Raw genomic sequence first — 20,738 nt, 5'->3', positions numbered from 1 at the left:
CCACATTTAGCTTTGTCAGTCTAAGTTTGAACGCTTTTTACGCTTGCTTACTCATTACTATCGCTACGACAAAATTTGACGAAGTTACTACGTTTAACTTTGCTAGTCTAAGTTTGAACGTTTTTACGCTCGCTTAGTTCGTTAATATCGCTACGACAAAATCTGACGAAGTTATCGCATTTAACTTTGTCAGTCTAAGTTTGAACGCTTTTACGCTCGCTTATTCCATTACTATCGTTCCGACAAAATCTGACGAGGTTACCACGTTTAACTTCGTCAGCCTAAGTTTGAACGTTTTTATGCTCGCTTAGCCTAATTTTGCAAAGTTAAGTACGCATTGGGGGCGTTTTTCTCTACATGGGGGCGTCTCGTTCTATTTCATTTCAATTACATAAATCTACAACATTGTCAGTATTCCGCAGGTATGTTATCTGACACAACAACAATATTCAATAGCAAACTCATCTTTATTTTTATTTTTCATCAAAAGAAGTTTTAATTCTATGGTATTACATTCACACAATTACTTAATCAATTGTCTCTGTCAATTGTCTTACGGTTGTTCGATTAAATCTTTGTTTTCTTCTTCGAAATCTGCATTCGTTTCGCTAGCGCTTTCGGTTAACTATCTTCCGACTTCATTATTTTTTCTAAGGCACTCTGTGCGATCTTTCTGAAAAATTTTTTAAAATTTTTAAATCGGCCATTATTTTTTTTTCTAAGGCATGTGGTCGATCTTTTTCTGAAAAATTTTCCGGCGAAAATTTTTTTAAACGTCATTATTTTTCTAAGGCATGTGCCGATCTTTTTCTGAAAATTTTTCGTTCAAGCGTCATTATTTTTTTCTAAGGCATTTGTGCCGATCTTTTCTGAAAAATTTTCCGGCGAAATTTTTTTTTAAATCATTATTTTTAAGGGCAGCGTGCGATCTTTTTCTGAAAAATTTTCGTATTATTATTTTTTTCTAAGGCTTTGTGTTGCGATCTTTTTACGAAAAATTTTCCGAACGCAAAATTTTCGTCAGCGTCATTATTTTTTCTAAGACACTGTGCCAATCTTTCTACGAAAAATTTTCCGAGCGAAAATTTTCATCAGCTTCATTATTTTTTTTCTAAGGCCTTCGTGCCGATCTTTTCTCTGAAAAATTTTTTCGAGCGAAAATTTTTTCGGCTTCATTATTTATTCTAAGGCAATGTAATCGATCTTTCTCTAAAAAAATTTCCGAAATTTAAAATTTTTCACAAGATCGTTATTTTTCTAAGACATTGTGCCGATCTTTTTACGAAAAATTTTCCGAGCAAAAATTTTCGTCAGTTTCATTATTTTTTCTAAGGCATTGTGCCGATCTTTCTACGAAAAAATTTTCGAGCGAAAATTTTCGACAGTTTCATTATTTTTTCTAAGGCATTTTGCCAACCTTTCTACGATAAATTTTCCGAACGACAATTTTCGTCAACGTCATTATTTTTTCTAAGGCATTAAGCCGAACTTTCTGAGCGAAACTTTCTGAGGCTCGTACAACCGTCGTTTCTCCGTACGGTAAAAATTCGCATTACGTTAACTTTCTAAGTGAAAACTTTATTTAGCTTCTTTATTATTATTATTTTTTTTTTCTCTCAGCATTGTGATATTTTCGTTCGAAACTTTTCGTCAATATCTTTTGCTCGTAATTCCGCCGTTTCAACCTACGACAAAAATACAAATATTTTCGTCAATCATTCAGACTTAACCAAAATTTTATGATAATTGATAAAAAAAAAAATACTGACTTGTCGAAGTTTTTTGCCACCGCTTTGTCCTATTCTCCGAACTTTTCTCCGTCTTCTTCGGCAGGCCAAAATAACTCAATAATTGCGCAATTTCTTTGTTTAACGGACTTGCACTCCCGCAAATTAATTGTGGGTAAGCCGTTACTACTTCATCTTCTTCGACTTTCATTTCAAATGCATACACTTCGTCCATCTCAAATCTCTCGAGTACTAGTATTTTCCGTAGTTCTCTAAGTGACCATCGCCGTGGCGTCGTACGTTCGTTGTATCTGTCACATTCTTTCCACCTCACCAAATCTACGATCGTCATCGCGTCTTCTTCTTCTCGATTATATTTCACCCATATAGTACGGTCGTTTCTACCTGCAACAAAAAAAAAAAAAAAAACGGGTCAGATTGTTCAAAAATTGGATTTATCGGGTTAGTTTAAGGCAAAACAGGTACGGTGCCCCCTCTTCCTGGCGCTGCACCGTATCTTGTTTGGTTGTAACATGAACTTCTGTATACTGGCGCCATCAGTATCGCCACCTCCCCATCTTCTCCACCAGCCGATCTTCAGAGGGTCACTGCAAACAAACCAAAATTAGTATTCTTTTGTCGAGGAGCTTGTGTATATACGCCTGTCACATCTTGCTGTCTCAGGCAAGATGCGAAACGTTTTTTTACAGTGCGCATTCAAGTAACAAGTGTGAAGCGAAGGACTTGAGCCTGATGGACAGTGGTGTAAGCATGGATGCCCTGCCGGTGCAGATTGTTAAGCTCGACCATATCATTATCAACAATACCAACCGCCCAACACCACTAGCGGCAAGATATAACAAAGCAGGTGAACCCAGACCTCCAGCTCCAACCACTAAAATTGAAGACTTCAGTAGTTTCGACTGAGCTTGTACAACGAAAGAGAGAAGTAAAAGATGACGACTATGACGATATATCATATGAGGAGACAGTCCGTATTCGTTTTCATAATAATACGCTTCTTCTTTTTTATTATCTAGGGGTTGAGCTTGGAGAGATGAGATTCGTTTTTCCCTTTTGCTCGTCTCTGTTTCCAATTTTTCTCTTTTTAAATCCTTCTATAATCATGTGCTAGTCAAATATTCTAGTCCAGGTGCAATTCCTATTCAAGTCCGACTTATACTTGGACACTAGCCTCTCTCCGACTCTCTCTTTTCCAATTCGGTTAAGTTTCACAGCCACACCAATTCCAATCATTATTAGGCGCACGTGCATATGTTTTTACCAAAATTTGTTTTTAGTAAATATCATGTTTCACACCCTTGTTAGTTATAAACACCTTGTTTAGCCAATTCTTTTTTTCTAATTGCCCTACCCCACCAACTTTAACTTCACCATTTTCACTTAATTCCACATTCGATACCTACATGCAAATTAGTTTGCAATTTTATTTTATCTGTGCATTTTCGGCTATCTTTTATTTTAACTACGTCATTGCGTCCCGTATACGTTCATTTGACATTTTTTCATTTCCGCTAATTCACGAATTTTTCTCGTTTGTCCATTTTTCTTATTGTTTACGTTCACACGACACTTTGTTATACACTCCGCTTACTCTTTTATTATTTCACGTTTTCCGTGATTTATCTTCTCTTCTTTGCCATGTGAACTTTGTTCGCAATGACAAGAAGGGGGCGGTGTTTCGACCCCCACCTACGGGGCAAACGCCCATTAGTAGGGTCTCCACTTTATTCATTTAATCGGCGGGGCTAAAGCCCAATCGCGCAATACCATGAATCGATGTATGTGCCATTAACTCATGTGTCTAAGGCTGAACCTTAGCCACATGGCTTGCCACTAATGTACATTAATTTATGTCCAGATTCATTTATTATCAAAGAGATAATTATCAGTTGATAGTTATATTCTATCACAATTACTCAAGCTACAAGATTACTTGAGCTACAAGGACTCTCTACTCTACCTATATAAATACCACATTATTTTTCATAAGGAACTACGTTGAAACTTGATCCCTAGAGAATAGATCTTGGGTACGTAAGCAGCAATTATTTGGTTCAGTTTCATCTCCCCCAACATCAAATTCCTCTGTTTCTTAGTGCGTTCTTTACCATTGCTCTCGTTATGTTAAAGCAATTTACTGCCGAAACAGAGCCCATAAACGCTGACACGTAATTTGGGATTAGGGCGGTAGTGCAACAATGGCCTTTAGTGGAATATGTCATTTGTTGACGGACTTGGGCTGTGTGTTCAGGGCGAACATAGGAAGCCCAAGCCCGTCAGGAGGCCCAACCCTAATTTCTCCTCATGGTCCCTGTTGTAGCCTATAAATAGAATACTCTTTCTCTCTGGCTAAAATTCACTATTCATTGTTCTGAAAAAGAGGCAAGAAAAGTATATCTGAATTCGTTTCTGATCTTGAGAGAAAGAAGGGGATTGGTAGATTGTTGTCCACACAACGTCCAATTTATTCTAAAGGAATACAACAGAAGATCAAGAGGTTGATTTCGGATTTCAGAAAGCTTGGATTCTCAGAGTTATCTAAACCGATTCTCAAAGGTATGTTCTCCAATCATAAATCGTGGACACCCATTAATTCCGCTGTGCGTGGTGTTCGCGGTTTATAGAAGTAGTCATTCTGAATAATGGTTCCTACAATTAGGGCATGGAAGAAGAGGAATTCTCAACACTGCAAGAGCCTGAGGATACTATCAATGTAGATGATCCATGGGCTGGAACAAATGGTTGGAGACTATTTGTCGATGGATCATCAGGGAGTAAGGGATGTGGCATCGGGATTGTGTTGGTCACACCTGAAAATCAAAGGTTCGAAATGGTAGTGACATTGGGATTCCATGCATCTAACAACGAGGCCGAGTATGAAGCCTTAATCGCAAGACTAGAGATGGTTAAATCTCTCACAGTGAAAGATTTGTCAATCTTTAGTGACTCACAATTGGTCGTCAGCCAAATTAATGGAGGATATTCAACAAAATGTGAAATCGTGTTGGATTACTTGAGTTTTGTAAAAACTAAGCTGGGAGAATTTAATAAGATAAGGATTCAACACCTCAACAGGCATGTTGATTCCCTGACTTATGTTGCAGCATTGTTGGAAAATATGGAGGGTCGCACCTTGTGCATCGGAGTTCAACAGAAGCCAAGCATCAATATCGATGAATCAGAGGTTATGCAAATCGATATGCTGGGGGTGTCATGGATGGAAGCATATATATCATTCTTATCTAATGGTAAATTACCTATGGATAAAAACGAAGCAAGAAGGATTAAATCAGGCGCTCAAGGATATGTTTTGCTCGATGATGAGTTATATGAAAAAATCCAGGAGGCCCGCATCTAAAATGTTTATCATCTGCAGATGCGCATTTAATCATTGCTGAGCTTCACGAAGGAGAATGCGGAAATCATTCAGCTGGGAGATCATTAGCAAATAAAATAACAAGGCAAGGTTATTTTTGGCCTCAGATGTGAAGAGATTGTCTCCGATATGCTAAAAAGTGTGTTCAATGCCAAATACATGGAAAGCCTATACATGTTCCAGCTGAATGGTTGCACTGTATCGAATCCATGGCCTTTTTCCTTGTGAGGCATGGATATTGTCAGTCTTTTAGCATCAGGAGAGGTAGAAGATGATTCATGCTCGCTGTCACAGACTATTTCACCAAATGGGTAGAATCCATAGTGTTGCAACACATAAAAGAGAGAGATGTGATAAATTTTCTTTTCAAAAGAGTAATATGCCAATACGGGTTGCCTTATGCCATCATATCGAATAACGGGCCACAGTTCGAGGGAGAAAAAGTAAAAGCTTTTTTGGAATTATATAATGTAAAGCACTTCACATATGTACCATATTATGCTCAAGGCAATGGGCAAGCAGAGGCAACGAACAAAACAATCATGGATAACATTAAGAAGAAATTGGAAGATAAGAAAAGTCTATGGGTCGATGAGCTCAATAGTGTTCTCTGGGCTTACAGAACAACACCTCGAACTGCCACTGGTGAATCTCCTTTCACATTATCATATGGCATGGAAGCAATAACTCCATCAGAAATGGTGGTATCGACATCTAGAACCAAAGTCTTAATGAATAACCAAAATGATCAAATAATGGCAGCAGAAGTCCTCAATCTCGAGGAAAAACTAGATCAAGCAAGATTAAAGCTCGACACATACCATCGACAACTCAGAAAAACATTCAATAAGAAAGTAAGAGATAGACATTTTCAAGAAGATGATTTGGTCTTGAAAATGGTCACTGAGAAAGGGGTAGGCAAACTAGCAGCAAGTTGGGAAAGGCTTTACATCATTCATAAAGTAGGAGTTAATGGGGTTATTACTTGAAAACTGCAGAAGGTGAACTATTAGCAAAGCCTCAAAATGTCAAAGAAAGAAAAATCCTAGAATGGCGAGTCATCTCAGTACCAGGTCAAAGAAAGAGAATCTTGTTCTTGGTAGCAATGTTGAGTTCAGATCAAAGAAAATCCTGTTCTTGGTAGCAATGTCGAGTTCAGGTAAAAAAAATCATGTTCTTGGCAGCAATGTCAAGTTCAGGTCAAAGAAAATCCTGTTCTTGGCAGCAATGTCGAGTTCAGGTAAAAAAATCTTGTTCTTGGCAGCAATGTCGAGTTCAAGTTAAAGAAAATACTGTTCTTGGCAGCAATGTCGAGTTCAGGTCAAAAAATCATGTTCTTGGTGATGATGATAGAATAGTGGTGTTGAGGGTTGTGTTGTTCATCTTGAATTCTTTGTTTGAAGGATGGTTTTGATGGTTGGAAAACTAGACTTGTAACTCTTCTCTCCTACTTTCAAATGGCTAATTGGAATTACTTCTTAATGTGAAACTCTTAGTTTATTTGTATATGGATTAAATATTGCTTTTAACTTCTTACTGAATCAAAACATGGAACTCATTTGAACTTGTCAAATGAGTATGACTTGTGTTTGTGGTTGAATCAAAGAAGAAGATAGGTAGAGAAAACTTGTATTGAAAAGAAGAATGAAAACTTGTATCAAAGTTAATATTGAAAACTTGTATTAAATCACTTAAAGCTTGAAGAACATAAAAATGGAAAACATGTAAATAACAAATTACACTATTAAATAAAAACATTTAACCTACTCCTAATGACCAAAGATTAGCTCTAGGGTTTCTACTCCTAACAAACCAAATGGTTTGGACCCTTAAACATTAGATGGTTAATTCTCTACATATTAGGGGTGACTTCGGATCGGATCGGATCGGATTAACCTCTTTTGGAATTTTTCCAAAAAAAATTCGGAACCTAATATGCTAGCCAAATCCGATCCAATTTTTTTTTCGGATTCAAAATATATTTCCAATTTCGGAACTTTCGGAAATTTCGGAATAACTCGGAAATTTCGGAATACTTGGTAAATTTTCAAAGATCTCTTTACTTTCAATTATTTTTGGAATATCATACGCCAATGTTCATTGTAGGAAGAGAAAACCATGTCCACAACACCAATGTACCAACAACAATACGCACTTGTTTACTGAGAAAACCTATTTTTATTCAAACAAGTGATCCAAGAAAAAACGAGAAAAAGAACCTGCAGCCACCAATAGCAAGCATTGCATTCTGTTGAGGTCTGGGTATTTGTAATGTTTCAATCTTTTTTCGTGTGTGGAAATTGAAGCGTGAAGTGTCTGCATAAATAATGGATTATGGTCTTGGACTCAAAGTAGCTTTACATAATATTCTATCTATTGGAATTTGGCTTTTGGATTGGTCTGGAAGTCATTGTATGACTCAATGACATTTTTTTTCATATCATTGTTGTTATGGCAGACGGTGTAATGACAGTAGAGTGATCCAATTCAAGTGGGGAAGTAGCGGCTAGGTTTTGTTTTTGTTTTGTTTTTGGAAGTAAAAAACTAGAAAATGAAGGAACGGTCGAGATCTAATCAAGTGGATAGTGAGAGAAGTATATATTTTCAGAATAAATTGGAAATAATATCGGAAATTTTGGAATTTTCGGATCGGATCGGATTTTAGAATTATATCCAAATCCGATCCAATTTTTTTTCGGAATTTTTGGAAATCGGAAAAATCGGAAAATCGGCCCATGAAAACTACACCCAGAGCCAGACCAATTTCGGGTCGGATTTCGAAAAAATCGGAAATTCGGCAAAAAGAGACACCCCTACTACATATCATTGGTTTATATAGGACACTAATTACATCTTTGCCCTTACTTCTATAAACAACCTTGTGAACTTTTGACCTAAACCCATACAATTGAATTCTTGGATTTGGCTTTAAGTCCCTGAGTCCATAGCTTTTAGCTTTAAGTCCTTGAGTCTTTGAGAGTTGACTTTGACTTTCTGGCATTTTTGCTCCTAAGCTGGAATCTTCCCAAATAGCGTTAATAACAATCTTTTTCGTGCTAAAATGCATGTATTAGGAATATACGTCCTAAATGGCTTGTATCCTACAAACGGTAGCAAAAGCTATAAGTTGTCTATTCATTAAGCATAAGAAGGGCATATTTGAAGCATTATAAAGGTAATAAAATACACATTTGGAGACTGATCAACTACCCCAAAACAACATTTTGCTTGTCCTCAAGCAAAAGATGAGAGAGAAAAAACTAAGATCACAAATGTGTGATTTATTATACTAGTCTCGTTTCACGGAGTGCGATTGCATTGACCATATACAACAAGGCCTTAAACCACTAGGACTTCCCTAGTGGACGAGCTTAAGCCTCGTGAGAGTTTTCAAGAGAAAGTACTCACAAACTTCCTCTATTTAGTACAAAGGGTCTCGTTTCCTTATTTATTCTCAGAAGTTTATACATCTCGTTAGTAGAGGAATAAAGAAAAGCTCCTTTGAACTCAGAATAATATATATATAATAGTTTAATCATCTAAAGATAAACGTGCAAAACATGAGTGGTGAAATACAAAAGCAGAGTCATTTCCGCAACTTTTGGAGAGCGTCCTTAAGCTGGGTTCGCACAGGGGTGTGTTGCAATCACAACTCTCTGATAGATTCACTCAAGTTTCATTTTCTCAAGTACGGAGGGCACTTATATTTCTCACATACTCGAATGACGTCCAAGGAAACTTGGGTCGATTGATCATAATATCCCTTTACTATCACACCATCGTATTTCTAGTTGAGCTAGAGAACTTTTATTATGAATTACGGGGATAAGCTAGTGGTTTAGAAATAAAGAGAAGGGAAAAAAAACTCTAATAAGTTGAGAAATTGGGTCTTCAAGATATTTGTAACTAGAGTAAAACCTTGTTTTGTTCTTTTCTTTTGAAATTGTGATTCATTCTTTACCACTTTGGCTTTGTGACTCCATATGATTTTGATTTTTGGGAGTTCTAACTTTGTTTTTCTTTCTTTTGAAATCGATTCCTTTTAATTGATTTTGAACTTTTGGGAGATTTCGATTTTTGAATCTTTTCTTTCTTTTTCTTTCTTTTGAAGCTTCTAACTATTCTATTTTTGTACAAGGCCTTCTCTTCTTTTTTTACTGTTCATCCAATTCTCAACTCGTCAGCTGGGTAAGCTTTTTATTGTGTGTGTAGTAACGGTTTAGGGATTGATGGCGAAGAAATAAAAAGGCTTTTAGAAATTGGTGAAGGCTCAAGGGGGGTAACTAGAGGAAAAATTATCTTTTTAGGTTTTTAACGTTTATTTGGCTATATCGATCCACTAAGGGCCTAAATTCTCTCCTAGGATATGGCGTGGTGATCAAGCAAGTGAATGTGTTATATTTCTATCCGGACATCCTTGTGTCATCACTCAATAATCATTCAAATGAGGCTTTTTGGCTAGATTCTCACAGGATATGGAACTTAACTGTTCTAACTTTAGTCTCAGAAAATCACTGCTATACACAATCAAATGTTGATGCATGCCATTCATGAAAAGGTTCAGAAACTATTGTATGTATATTAGTCTGAGTTTGAAGTATAAATCTTTACTCTATTGCTATAATAAGACTTCTAAACCATTTATTCATCATAGAAAAAGGAGAACAAGACATTTAGTACTAAACAGAAAAATATTTTTGGTCTTTTTGAAATATTTTAAGAAAGAAAGAAATATACTAAATCTATCTAATATAAGAAATGATATATAATAAATGTCTAGTTTTTGCAGAATGTTACTATACCGCCCTCAAACAGAAATATGTTTTGTCCTCAAAGTGTGAAGAAAAGGAAATAGATTACCATAGGAACATGGGCAAAAATGATAGTAATCTGTACTATGTTCTTCGTTATGAAAATATACCACCCCCAAACAAGTTTGGAGTATGGTTTGATAGATATAGAACAAAATGTACATGGTTTATCTAAAAGGTAAAAAAGGTAATTATTCTAACATGAAATTTTTGGTTTTTTTTTTTTGGAATTATATATATATAATAATAATAATTATTATTATTATTATTATTTTAAATCCTGTGTTTCTCAAAAGGTATCTCTAACCAAATAGAAGGTTTTTGCAAGAAGATAAAATCATGTGTTTATCTAGTATAATTTTGGTTACTTTGGGGCGTAAGATTTTAATTTTTTTATCCTCAAGTTTTGAAAACTATGTAGAGATGTTAAAAAGATAAATCGTACAAAAGCTGTGATTTCTAAAGCTAAGTTTGAAAAATGAACCATAACATGTGATCTTAGGCAACTTTAGTGTCGGCTCTTTATTGAACCTAATCCAGTTAGACTGTGGCTTCAGTTATGTGTGTTGGATGATTTATTGTGCAAGATGTAAGATGTCTTGTACGAATATCATGGTGATATGGGCGACCCTTAGTAACACATAACTGATCCTCAAATCGCCATTAGAAGAATGGAGATTGCGTACTTCTAAGGGTTGGTCTATGTGGAATCCATTGCCTGTTTGTGGAAAATCACATAACTATTAATGTATCGAGAAACTCTATTATAAGCACATTAAAAACAAGAATTTTTATGAAGGGGTGAGACAAGGTTTTTTTCTTTTTGGCTTTTTGGTTTTTTCTTCCTAAATTACTTAAAACAATAACAGAAAAAGAGAAAACTACTACTAAGAAAAATCACTATGAGAAGAGTGATCCACCTAATAGAAGGAAAATATTTTTGAATTTAGGTGACTCTAATTGCGAACCATCCCATGGTTTGGCCTCCTTAGATCTTCCACCTCTTGTTTTGCTTGTAGGCAAATCTTGTGAAGAGGGAGGACTAGCTCTATTTCTTGATAATCTAGTCTCTCCTCTCCTACTCTCTAGTTAGCCCTCATTAAAGCCATTCCAACTAGATTGTAAAGTGAAACTCAAAACAACTAGAAATCACCCAAAGAAGGAAAAAGTTTTTGAATAAAAGGGCTTAAGTTGCCAACCATCCCACGGTATGGCATGCCTATGGAAGAAGAGACATGCTAAACAACCATGAGAGACAACCGTAAGACACCTTCACTCAATCCCCATCACTATCTACTTTGTTTCACATCTCTTCTTTGTAGAGGAAAGACTACTCAAGTGTCAAAAGTGAAAATTGAATTAAAGAACTTATGTAAGACAGAAAACTGGGAAATAACAGAAAGCAAGAAATGGATAGTAAATGACAGGAAAACAAAACTATTTTAAAAATAATGTAAAATAAAGAAATAAAAAATGTATACTTGCTCCATAAGGGTACACTACTCAAATCATGAGTAAAAGTGCTAACAAGGAATATGCAAGTATAGGTGGACACAAGGCTCTGGCACTTACAACCACACACTCCAAGTGGAGTGGTCCAGTTACATTTTCTAATGTATTCCATAGAAACAGATGTAAGAGAATGAAAGGATTGGAAATACATCACGGAATAGAGGATTTAATCTTCGTAGATAGGACTTTCAGGAATGGTTTCTTCTACATCCGTAGACCGTGACTCATGATATCATTTTAGGCACTTGTCGCTTCTAAGGTTGAGTTCGCTTGTTTAGGATTAGGAACTGCTAGTCATGGGAACACACCTTTCTGGGCTTTCTCTTGAGTTAAATGGCTTAGATATTGTTGTATGGACACCAAGATTTGAGATTGTTGATGTATTAAGGATAGCATCATCTTGGATGTTTTTTCTAATAGGGCATTAGTACGTTGGGCAACTGGAACTAAGTCTCTTTGGTTGTTGAATGGTGGATTTTGGTAGTTTTGGTTAAAGTTAGATGGAACCATTGCTCTATTCTGATTGTCGTAGTTACCGTGTCCTTGTCTGAACAAATTGAATGTATTTTGTGCTTTGATATAATTTGTGAACCCTAGTGGTGGTTGAGTTTGTTGATTGGTATTTCTTTGAAAATTTGGGTGTTACCTCTATGGTGCATTTGGCACATTGAAAGCACAAACTTTTTCTGGTTGAAGTGATGCTATGTTGTTAAGCAAGGGACTGTGGGTAGATACGTGATTTTGATTGAGACAAAAAGTGCATGGTGCTATATCGATGTTCATGATTGGTTGGGGAGTATGGTATTTTTGTTTGGTTGCAAGGGCATCTATCTTTCTTGTGAGGGATTCGATTAGTGTTTTCACCTCTGGATCGGATTTTACCTCAAAGATACCATTAGCTTTAGAAGTACTGGGCTAGGATATTCTAGAATTATTTGTGTCGCCCCAATGAGTGCTATTTTCTGCTTGGTCTTCAAGAAAGGTTAGTGCTTCTATAGCACCTTTATCTAAAAAGTTTTAATTACTCATGATATCCAGTGTGACTTTGTGTTCTTGGATAAGACCTTTGAAAAAACATTGGGCAAGAGTGGATTTTTCTAATTTATGGTGAGGACATGAATGGAGCAGGTCATAGAATCTATCACATGTTTCGTAGAATGTCTCACTCGGACTCTGTCTGAAGAACTGTATCTTGCTTACTATCTCTTCTATTTTCTTCGGTAGAAAGTACTTCTTCATGAAGGAGAACACTACATTTTCCCATGTATCGAATGAATTGCGCTTCTTCGATAGAAGCCATGCGTGGCTCTTACCAGCTAGAATGAAGAGAAACACTCTTAGTTTAACCTGAACATCAGAAACGCCCGGATGATTGAACGTACTATAGACCTCATGTATCCGGCGTAGGTGTTTGTATGGTAACTCGTGTTTGAGACCATGAAAGACGAGTAAGAGATTGAACACGTTCGGTGGGATGCAAAAATCGCTATTGAGCTGTGTGAGTCGTATACAAGATGGAGGTCCATCTTGTAACGGTGTGTAGAAACAAGAGAGAGGTTCTTCAATTTGAACCACTTTATCTGCCATCCTTGTAGTTGGGGGATGAGAAATAGGAGTATGTCGAGACCAATGTGCTCTCCTACGTGGGTAAGTTTTAAACGCGCTACGCTTTATATAGCCTGAGCATAGTCTCATGCATGATTGCAAGACTATTTAGAATCTACTTATACGGACACAGTATTGGATGCTCAAACAATGAAATTCGTTTGTATCTTTGAAGTTTTTGAAAAGTTTGCATGCAATGTCTGTAAATAAGATATTATGCCCTATTTGAATTTAACAGTGGGCGCAAAACTGGTTTTGGGGAACTCCACGCATTGAGGGAGAAGATCGCTACTTCACCAGATGGTGTGCCACCAAGAATCTCACGCACGGTATTTCTGAGGGAGGGGAGTGAGGAAGGTGGTTGGTCCACTGGAATCTAGTAGTTCACTACTCTCTTTGATCGTGCTAGATTTTTGTCTTGATGGACATGACTAAATTGGATCTTCTTAATTAATGTTTGGTCTATGTAACAAACATTTCACGCAACGTCCGTTCTAAAGTGGGGCTTAATCCCACTTTTTGTTTATTACGGCTCAGGTTAAGCCTTAGTGTTAATGTAAAGACTAGACTAAAACGTAAATCACACAATCATCCAAGCACGCTTAGTAACACACAAGTGTCCTTTTCCACTTTGTAGCGAGGAGGTTTAGAAATTACCGCCCAAGGTGTGCGTACATTACCTTTAGGGTGAAGGCGACGTGGTGGGGTTGACGAAGTGTTTACTGTCTTGCGTGTCGACCCACCATTCAAGCTTTTCCTTACGGTTACAAGCTTAATCTAACTAAAACCCACAAGTCAGGTCGAAATGTTGGCAATGCCTATAAGTTACAATTAGTTGCCTTTGTATGCCTAAAACAAATTTGCCTTCGTGGGCTTAAAACTATGTAAGCGGTAAACACAAAAATTTAACTACCTTTAGCTAATTAACTATTCCCTAATGATTAATTAAACAAAATATGTAAAAGTTTGGAAAGTGTTCGTCAAAGATTGAAACTTGATCAGCTCCCAAATGTGCGTTTTATTACCCGTATATTGTCGTATTATTGTCCCTCTTATGCTTAACTAAAAGACAACTCATAGCTTTTACTGCATTTTTCAGGATAAAGAGTATTTTAGATCACTTATCATAAAAGTTGCGTCTTAGCATTAAAAGGAGCCTTAATCACGTTTTTTATGAAGACCAATAGCTATTATGGAAAAGTGCTGAAAAAGTCAAGTCAACCGGTCAAAGTCAACTATCAAAGTCAAATGGTCAAAGTCAACAGTCAAAGGACTCAAATCAGAAGACCAAATATGGATGCCCTTATTTCAAATTATGAAGACTTATCCATACACCTACCTTGGTCAAGAAGGCACCCACAAAGCAAGCAAAAGCAAAAGTGAAAGGGGTGAGGTGTCTAGTTAAGAATATATGAGGGCAAATCTGTAAATGACAAAAGTAAGGGTATATAATTAAAAAGCAAAGGAGAGAGAACTCATCCATTATCTTAGGATCCAAACCATATGGTTTGTTTATTTTCTTGTCTTGTTTTTCAATTCATGTTTTTAATTTTCTTGCTATTTCATTTCCTTTATTTCAATAAACTTGTTATTTCATTTCCTTTATTTCAATCTTCATCTTGTTTGTTTATTTCATTTCAATGTTTTAATCAATCTTCCTTTCATGTTTTCAAGTCATTTTAATCTACAATCAAAACTTTCAAGTTCATTAGCTTAGAACCATTCTAAGATTCAAGAGTCTACCTTTCTTCTTCTATCTCCCTCACTCAAACTCTAAACAATTTAGGATGAACCTCAACTTCTAAACTCTTATGAAGTATACTTCCACCAATACTAAAACTTCAAATGGTGCCACCGTCATGGATCAAAGGAGTGAGAGTGATTGGTTGAGAATCTAAGAAGGGAGCATCATTCTCACCTCTCCATTTCTATTTTTTTTTATTACTTTTCATCATTTTTTTTTATTGTTTCTCTGTACTGAGATAATTTTTTGCAAATCAAGTTGCGGGATAACAAAGGTGGAGAATAGTTAATCCAGCAGGCGAAAGACGACAGCCGTCCATCGGTGCCGGCCAGCAACCGCGACTGCTGGTTCACCTCCACAGAAGTGCGTGAGATTTTTTCGAGGTCCAGTTCATTTGTGACACACAATTGTACTCCGAGTCCAGATTTTGTAATAGAGTAGGAGAAAATAGTGTAACTTGTTTGTAATAGTAAGTGAAAAAAAAACTTGGTTTTGATTGATTTCTTATGATGAACAGGAGTTAAACTTGGCTTAAGTTTAATACTTACCAATGGATTAGAGTTTTAATTGCCTTGGGAAGTTCAAGTGTGTGAGGCATGTTGTGGATCATAGCTCACACACTTTGAATCAACTTGGTAATCAACACTCTAAGTCCAATTGACTCTAGTTAATCTAGGAGATTAATCTAAAATTAGCTAATTAGATTAGTATAATATTAGTTTAGTTTAAGTTTGAGGCCTTGAAGGCAAAGTTGTATAAATTGTCAAAAACCCAACTTGTGGGCTTTTTAAGTGGGCCTTTATTTGTAACTTAAAACAGGGTAAAGCTCGAAAGGTTGGGCCTGATTCTCAGATCAAGCGCCAATCGACGACGTCTTCTCCTCAAGCAGCGTGTAAGCACGGCTTGAGAGGTAAATTCTAAACCTCCTTGAAGCCCAAGTAAGAGGATACTTGTGTGTTCAAGCATACTTACATGATTGTTTGAAATTTACTTTCCGCACTGCAATTTACATTCGCGCATAAGGCTGAACCTGAACCATAACAACCATTGGGAAGTCATTACCTAATATAGGTAAATTGGACGTTACTTGAATCTTGAAAGCCCTAAACCAAAAAAATTAATTAAAATCAATCAACTAGAGCCCAAGTAGTCACGCTCCTCCAGAAAATAACAAAAATATAGCCACGAGGATTTAGAGTAATTAGTTACCAGATTCTGGTGGACCAACTACCTTTCTCATTCCCCTCCCCCAGATTCATCGTGAGTGAGATTCTTGGTAGCACACCACTTGGTGAAGTGACTACCTACTCTTCTGAGTCGTGTAGTAGAGCCATCCTAGTCTCGCACCCAATTGTTCCTCTGAACAGGGTATAGTAAATTATAAACCAAAGCAAATATTTTCAAAAATCCAAAAAAATGAATTTCTACTGTTTGTGCATCATCATTGATTGAGCATTCATGTTTTATCTATATGCATCACAACCATCATGGAATTACAATGCAAATACAAAACCTTGTTCTTTTTGCGGTAGTCCTTTTCATTGGTTATCCCATTGTCCATCATATACCGAATTCAAGTCTACTACGGAAAATCCTTACGATTACGAACCTCAATTATCAAACTTCCCTAGTATCCCATACACTCAAGAGTTTTCTAATCATGTTGACAATTCATGGAGTTCACCACAAATAGTCAACCACCATTCATATATCTACCCGGTCAGTCAGAGTATGGTCTCACCCAAAGCCTACTACCATTCACATCACCATCCATATCAAATTCATATTCTACTACACCATCCATCACAGACCAACTCTACTAGGAAATGGCCAAGCAAACAATACTAACTCAGCAAATAGCAACTACCTTATGTTTTCTCCAATCCAATTCAAATAATACCACATCTGAGACTAATATTCTTCCCACCAGTCCAAAACATAACCAACAAGAGAAACAAGGTGTTACTATAACAAAGTCCATTGACTATATGCCCAAAGTCACAGTTTCTCTCACATGCCTTAATGCTTCATCACCAATAAATGAGGAAACTCAAGCAGAAGAAACTCAAGAGTATGTATTAGACTCAACACACTTGGAAAATTTCATTAAGAAATGTTATGAAGATCTAGGCAGAGAGAATAAGGAAAATGAAGTGCTTGGAAAATAGGGAGTAAAATATATGATGGAAAGTGGATTTAAATTTAGTTTGGCCATTAAAGACTTATCGATGGAACAAATTTGTGACATCCTTACTATTGTAGATATGAACCACAATCTTGTGGAAAAACCAAAACTAGATGAAAAATTCTCTGAGTCCTTGAGATCATGTGAAGAACCACCACCTAACCACCACCATCCCAAATTAACAGCTTTTGAAATCCAACCTCCATTCCTAAAAAATCTACCAATTTCTGAGGACAACACCATGAACCCATTTCAAAGAAACCTCAAATTCGCACTTAAGCCAATTGCCTTTGAGATCATTCATAATTTTCTAAACCTTCCCAGTAAAGAGACTTTGCCCAATGAACAAACACAAGAGTCCATCATTTCAGTAGTTGAGAAGCCTGGTATGTCCTATTCCCTATCAAATAAGCCTCATGAAGAACGTCTACTAGCAACCTCTCACTCTTTTGGACAAGTCAATTATGACGAGTTATTACATAAATTCCATGATGGGGTTACACAAGCATCATCTTATCATTCTGTATATTACACTCCAAATACATCATTTCATTCTGTTTAGGGGTGTACACTTTCATATGTTTTTCTATAAAGATCCCCAATTATTTAGACTATTAGTATATAGTTAACAATATATCATCCATCTCATATGCATAGTCTTAGGGAATCTTACTTAAAATGACCCGCACATATAGTCTTGAATATCTTACTGTAAAAGACTCATGTTATGTTTTCTAGATGCATTCCATGGGAGTGCATCCTTAAGGTAACTAGACCACTATACTTGGAGTGTGTGGTTGTAAGTGTCGGAGCCTTGAGTCCACAGTATATCTTGCGCATTCCACGTTAACACTTTTACTCATCGTTTGAGTAGTATACCCCTATGGAGCAAGTATATAATTTTTATGTTCTTTATTTTACACTTCTTTTTAAAATAGCTTTTCTATTCCTACCATTTACAATTCCTGCCTTTATTTTAATTTCCGTGTTTTCTGTTTTTATGTTTTATGTCTTACATAAGTATTTTTCTTTCAATCTCACCTTTGAGGCTGAGTAGTCTTTCCTCTATAAAGAAGAGACGTGAAACAAAGCAGACGGCAATGGGGATTGAGTGAAGGTGTCTTACAATTGTCTCTCATGGTTGTTTAGCATGTCTCGTCTTCCATAGGCATGCCATATCGTGGGATGGTTAGCAGCTGGAGCCCTTGATTTTGAAAACTTTTTCCTTTTATGGGTGATTTCTAATTGTTTCGAGCTTCGTCTTTCTCTCTGGTTGGAATGGCTTTAACTAGGGCTAACTAGAGAGTAGGAAAGGAGAGACTAGATTATCTAGAAATAAAGCTAGTCCTCTTCACTAGATTTGTCTACTTGCAAAACAAGAGGTGGAAGATCTAGTAGTTTTATAGTTTATATTTTTGTCATAGTAATTTAGGAACATAAAAACCAAAAAGCCAAAAACAAATGTTCTTTCTTTCTTTAATAAAATATTTGTTTTCTTTGCGCTATTAATGATAGATTCTCGATACATCAATAGTTAAGTGAAATTTTCAAAATGGACAATGGATTCCACATACACCAACCCTTAGAAGTACGCAATCTCCATTCTTCTAAGGGCGGTTTGAGGATCAGTTATGTGTTACTAAAGGTCGCCTATATCACCGAGCTATTCGCCTGGGTCAGGACATTCTATGTTTTGCGCAGTAAATCTCCCACCTCATATAACTGAAGCCAGAGTTTGACTAGATTGGGTTCAATAAAGAGCCGACACAAAAGTTGCTTGAGATCACTAGTTATGGTTTGTTTTCAAACTTAGCTTTAGAAAAGCTTTTGAGTACAAGTATCTTAAAATATCTCTCTATAATTTTCAAAACTAGAGGATATAAAAATGAAAATTATATGCCCCAGAGTAACCAAAATAATACCATATCAACGTATAATTTTATCTTCTCGTGAAAACCCTCTATATGGTTAGAAATACATTTTAATTGAGAAAAACAATCACTCTAAAAAAAAACCACACACACACATTCATATGTTTCTGTAATAGATAGTTGTTTACATACTTTACATTTCTAACTTTTTACTGTAATCATAATCCTGCATGCATGTTAGATTTTCTGCATTTCATAATATATTTTCAAAAATACAAAAAGCCAAAAATATTTTATAGTATAATAAATATCCCTAGTATAATAAACCATGTATTTCTCATTCTATATCAAACAACCCACGCCCCAAACTTGTGGGTGGCGTATTTTTATCATGAAGAACAGAATACAGGTGTATCACCATTTTTGCTCATATTTCTATGGTAATCTCTTTCCTTATCTCTTCATACCTTGAAGACAAGTATAGTTCTATCATATCATAGAGTTGGTATAGTAACACTTTGCAAAAACTAAGCATTTTCTATATAGTATATATAATAGTATATTTCTTCCTTTCAAAAAAAATTCAAAAAAGACCAAAAATATTTTTCCGTTTAGTATTAAAAAGTCTTGTTTCCTTTTTCCATGATGAATAAAAAGTTGAGAAGTCTCATTATAGCAATAGAGTAAGAACTTGTTCTTCGTACTTAGAATAATATACATACAATAGTTTCTGCATCTTTTCATGAATGGCATGCATCAACATTTGTTTGTATATAGCAGTGAGTTTCCGAAGCCAAGGTTAGAACAATTAAGTTTCATATCTTGTGAGAATCTAGCCAAAAGCCTAATCTAAATGATTATTAAGTGATGACACAAAGAATGTCCGAATAGAAAGACCACACGTCGACTTGCTTGATCACCACGTCATATCCTATGAGGAAATTTAGGCCCTTTTTGGATTGATATAGCCAAATAAACGTTAAAACCCCAAAAAGATAGTTTTCCTCTAGTTACCCCTCTTGAGCTTTCACCCTTTCTAAAAGCCTTTTTATTATTCACCAATAAATCCTAACCCATTATAACACACAATAAAAATCTTACCCAGCTGATGAGTTGATAACTCGATGGTTATCAGAAAAAGAGAAAAAAAGACTTGTACAAAAACAGAACAGTTATTTGCTTCAAAAAAAAAAAAAAAACGAAAAGAAAAGAAAGACCCATCACAAATGATAAGAGCCCAAAACTGTAGTTTTAACCCTATAACAGTCATACTTTTAGACCAATTATGTGAGTAATAATTAAGAGTTAACACTGATTACGTGTTTTTATGCATTTCAGGTTTCAAAGTCCATTATGTGCAGAAATGTGCCACTTTAGCGAGATAAAGGAGCAAAGGTCGGTTACTAAGGAGTTCCGTGATTAAAGGCCAAGATTCAAGAAGACAAAGTCTTTCTAAAGCCCGGTCAAAAGCGGAAAAGTCGACGCTTGGGCGTAAAACAAAGACACAAGTCAGTAGAACTTCCGAAGGCCGTATCTTTGGACTCAGACCTCGGAATGGGGCCTACCTTATGTCAAAACGACCGGCTAGGAAAGAGCTTTCCAATGGTTTAAGCTTTGATCCAATCAGAAGAGCAAAAGTGGACAAAAAGTCTGTTTAAGCCAACTGCAGCTGAAGAGGCCTTTTTGGACTGTAAGAATTGGGTTTTGGGCCTGATTCTCTGGCCCAAAACATGGCTCCAAGCCCATGCACGATTTTTGGATCTGAAAGTATAAAAACCAAAGCTTAACTCTTTGTTAAGGGTAGCTAGTTAGACCTAAAACTATATAGAATTCTAGATCTAGTTTTCAGTAGAGTAATTAAGTTTAAGTTCCATTTTCAATTC

General features: G+C 36.1%; 1 protein-coding gene across 1 annotated transcript; it reads left to right on the top strand.

Annotated features, from left to right (window-relative positions):
- Window positions 1–5,669: 5,669 nt before the first annotated feature.
- On the top strand, window positions 5,670–6,116 carry LOC147504827 (uncharacterized). Its single transcript, XM_086605375.1, has one exon. It carries the CDS (start codon window positions 5,670–5,672, stop codon window positions 6,114–6,116), a length of 447 nt encoding a protein of 148 aa, XP_086461501.1.
- The last annotated feature ends 14,622 nt before the right edge of the window (window positions 6,117–20,738 follow it).

Source organism: Coptis chinensis, chromosome 4, assembly GCF_015680905.1.
Source record: "Coptis chinensis isolate HL-2020 chromosome 4, ASM1568090v1, whole genome shotgun sequence".
NCBI lineage: Eukaryota > Viridiplantae > Streptophyta > Magnoliopsida > Ranunculales > Ranunculaceae > Coptis > Coptis chinensis.
The sequence above is the reverse complement of the archived record's forward strand: the minus strand, read 5'-3'. Positions and strand labels throughout refer to the sequence as shown.

Bases quoted from the DNA above. Each gene is read 5' to 3' on its own strand.
- LOC147504827 (XM_086605375.1), top strand. From the start codon at position 5,670: ATGGATAACATTAAGAAGAAATTGGAAGATAAGAAAAGTCTATGGGTC.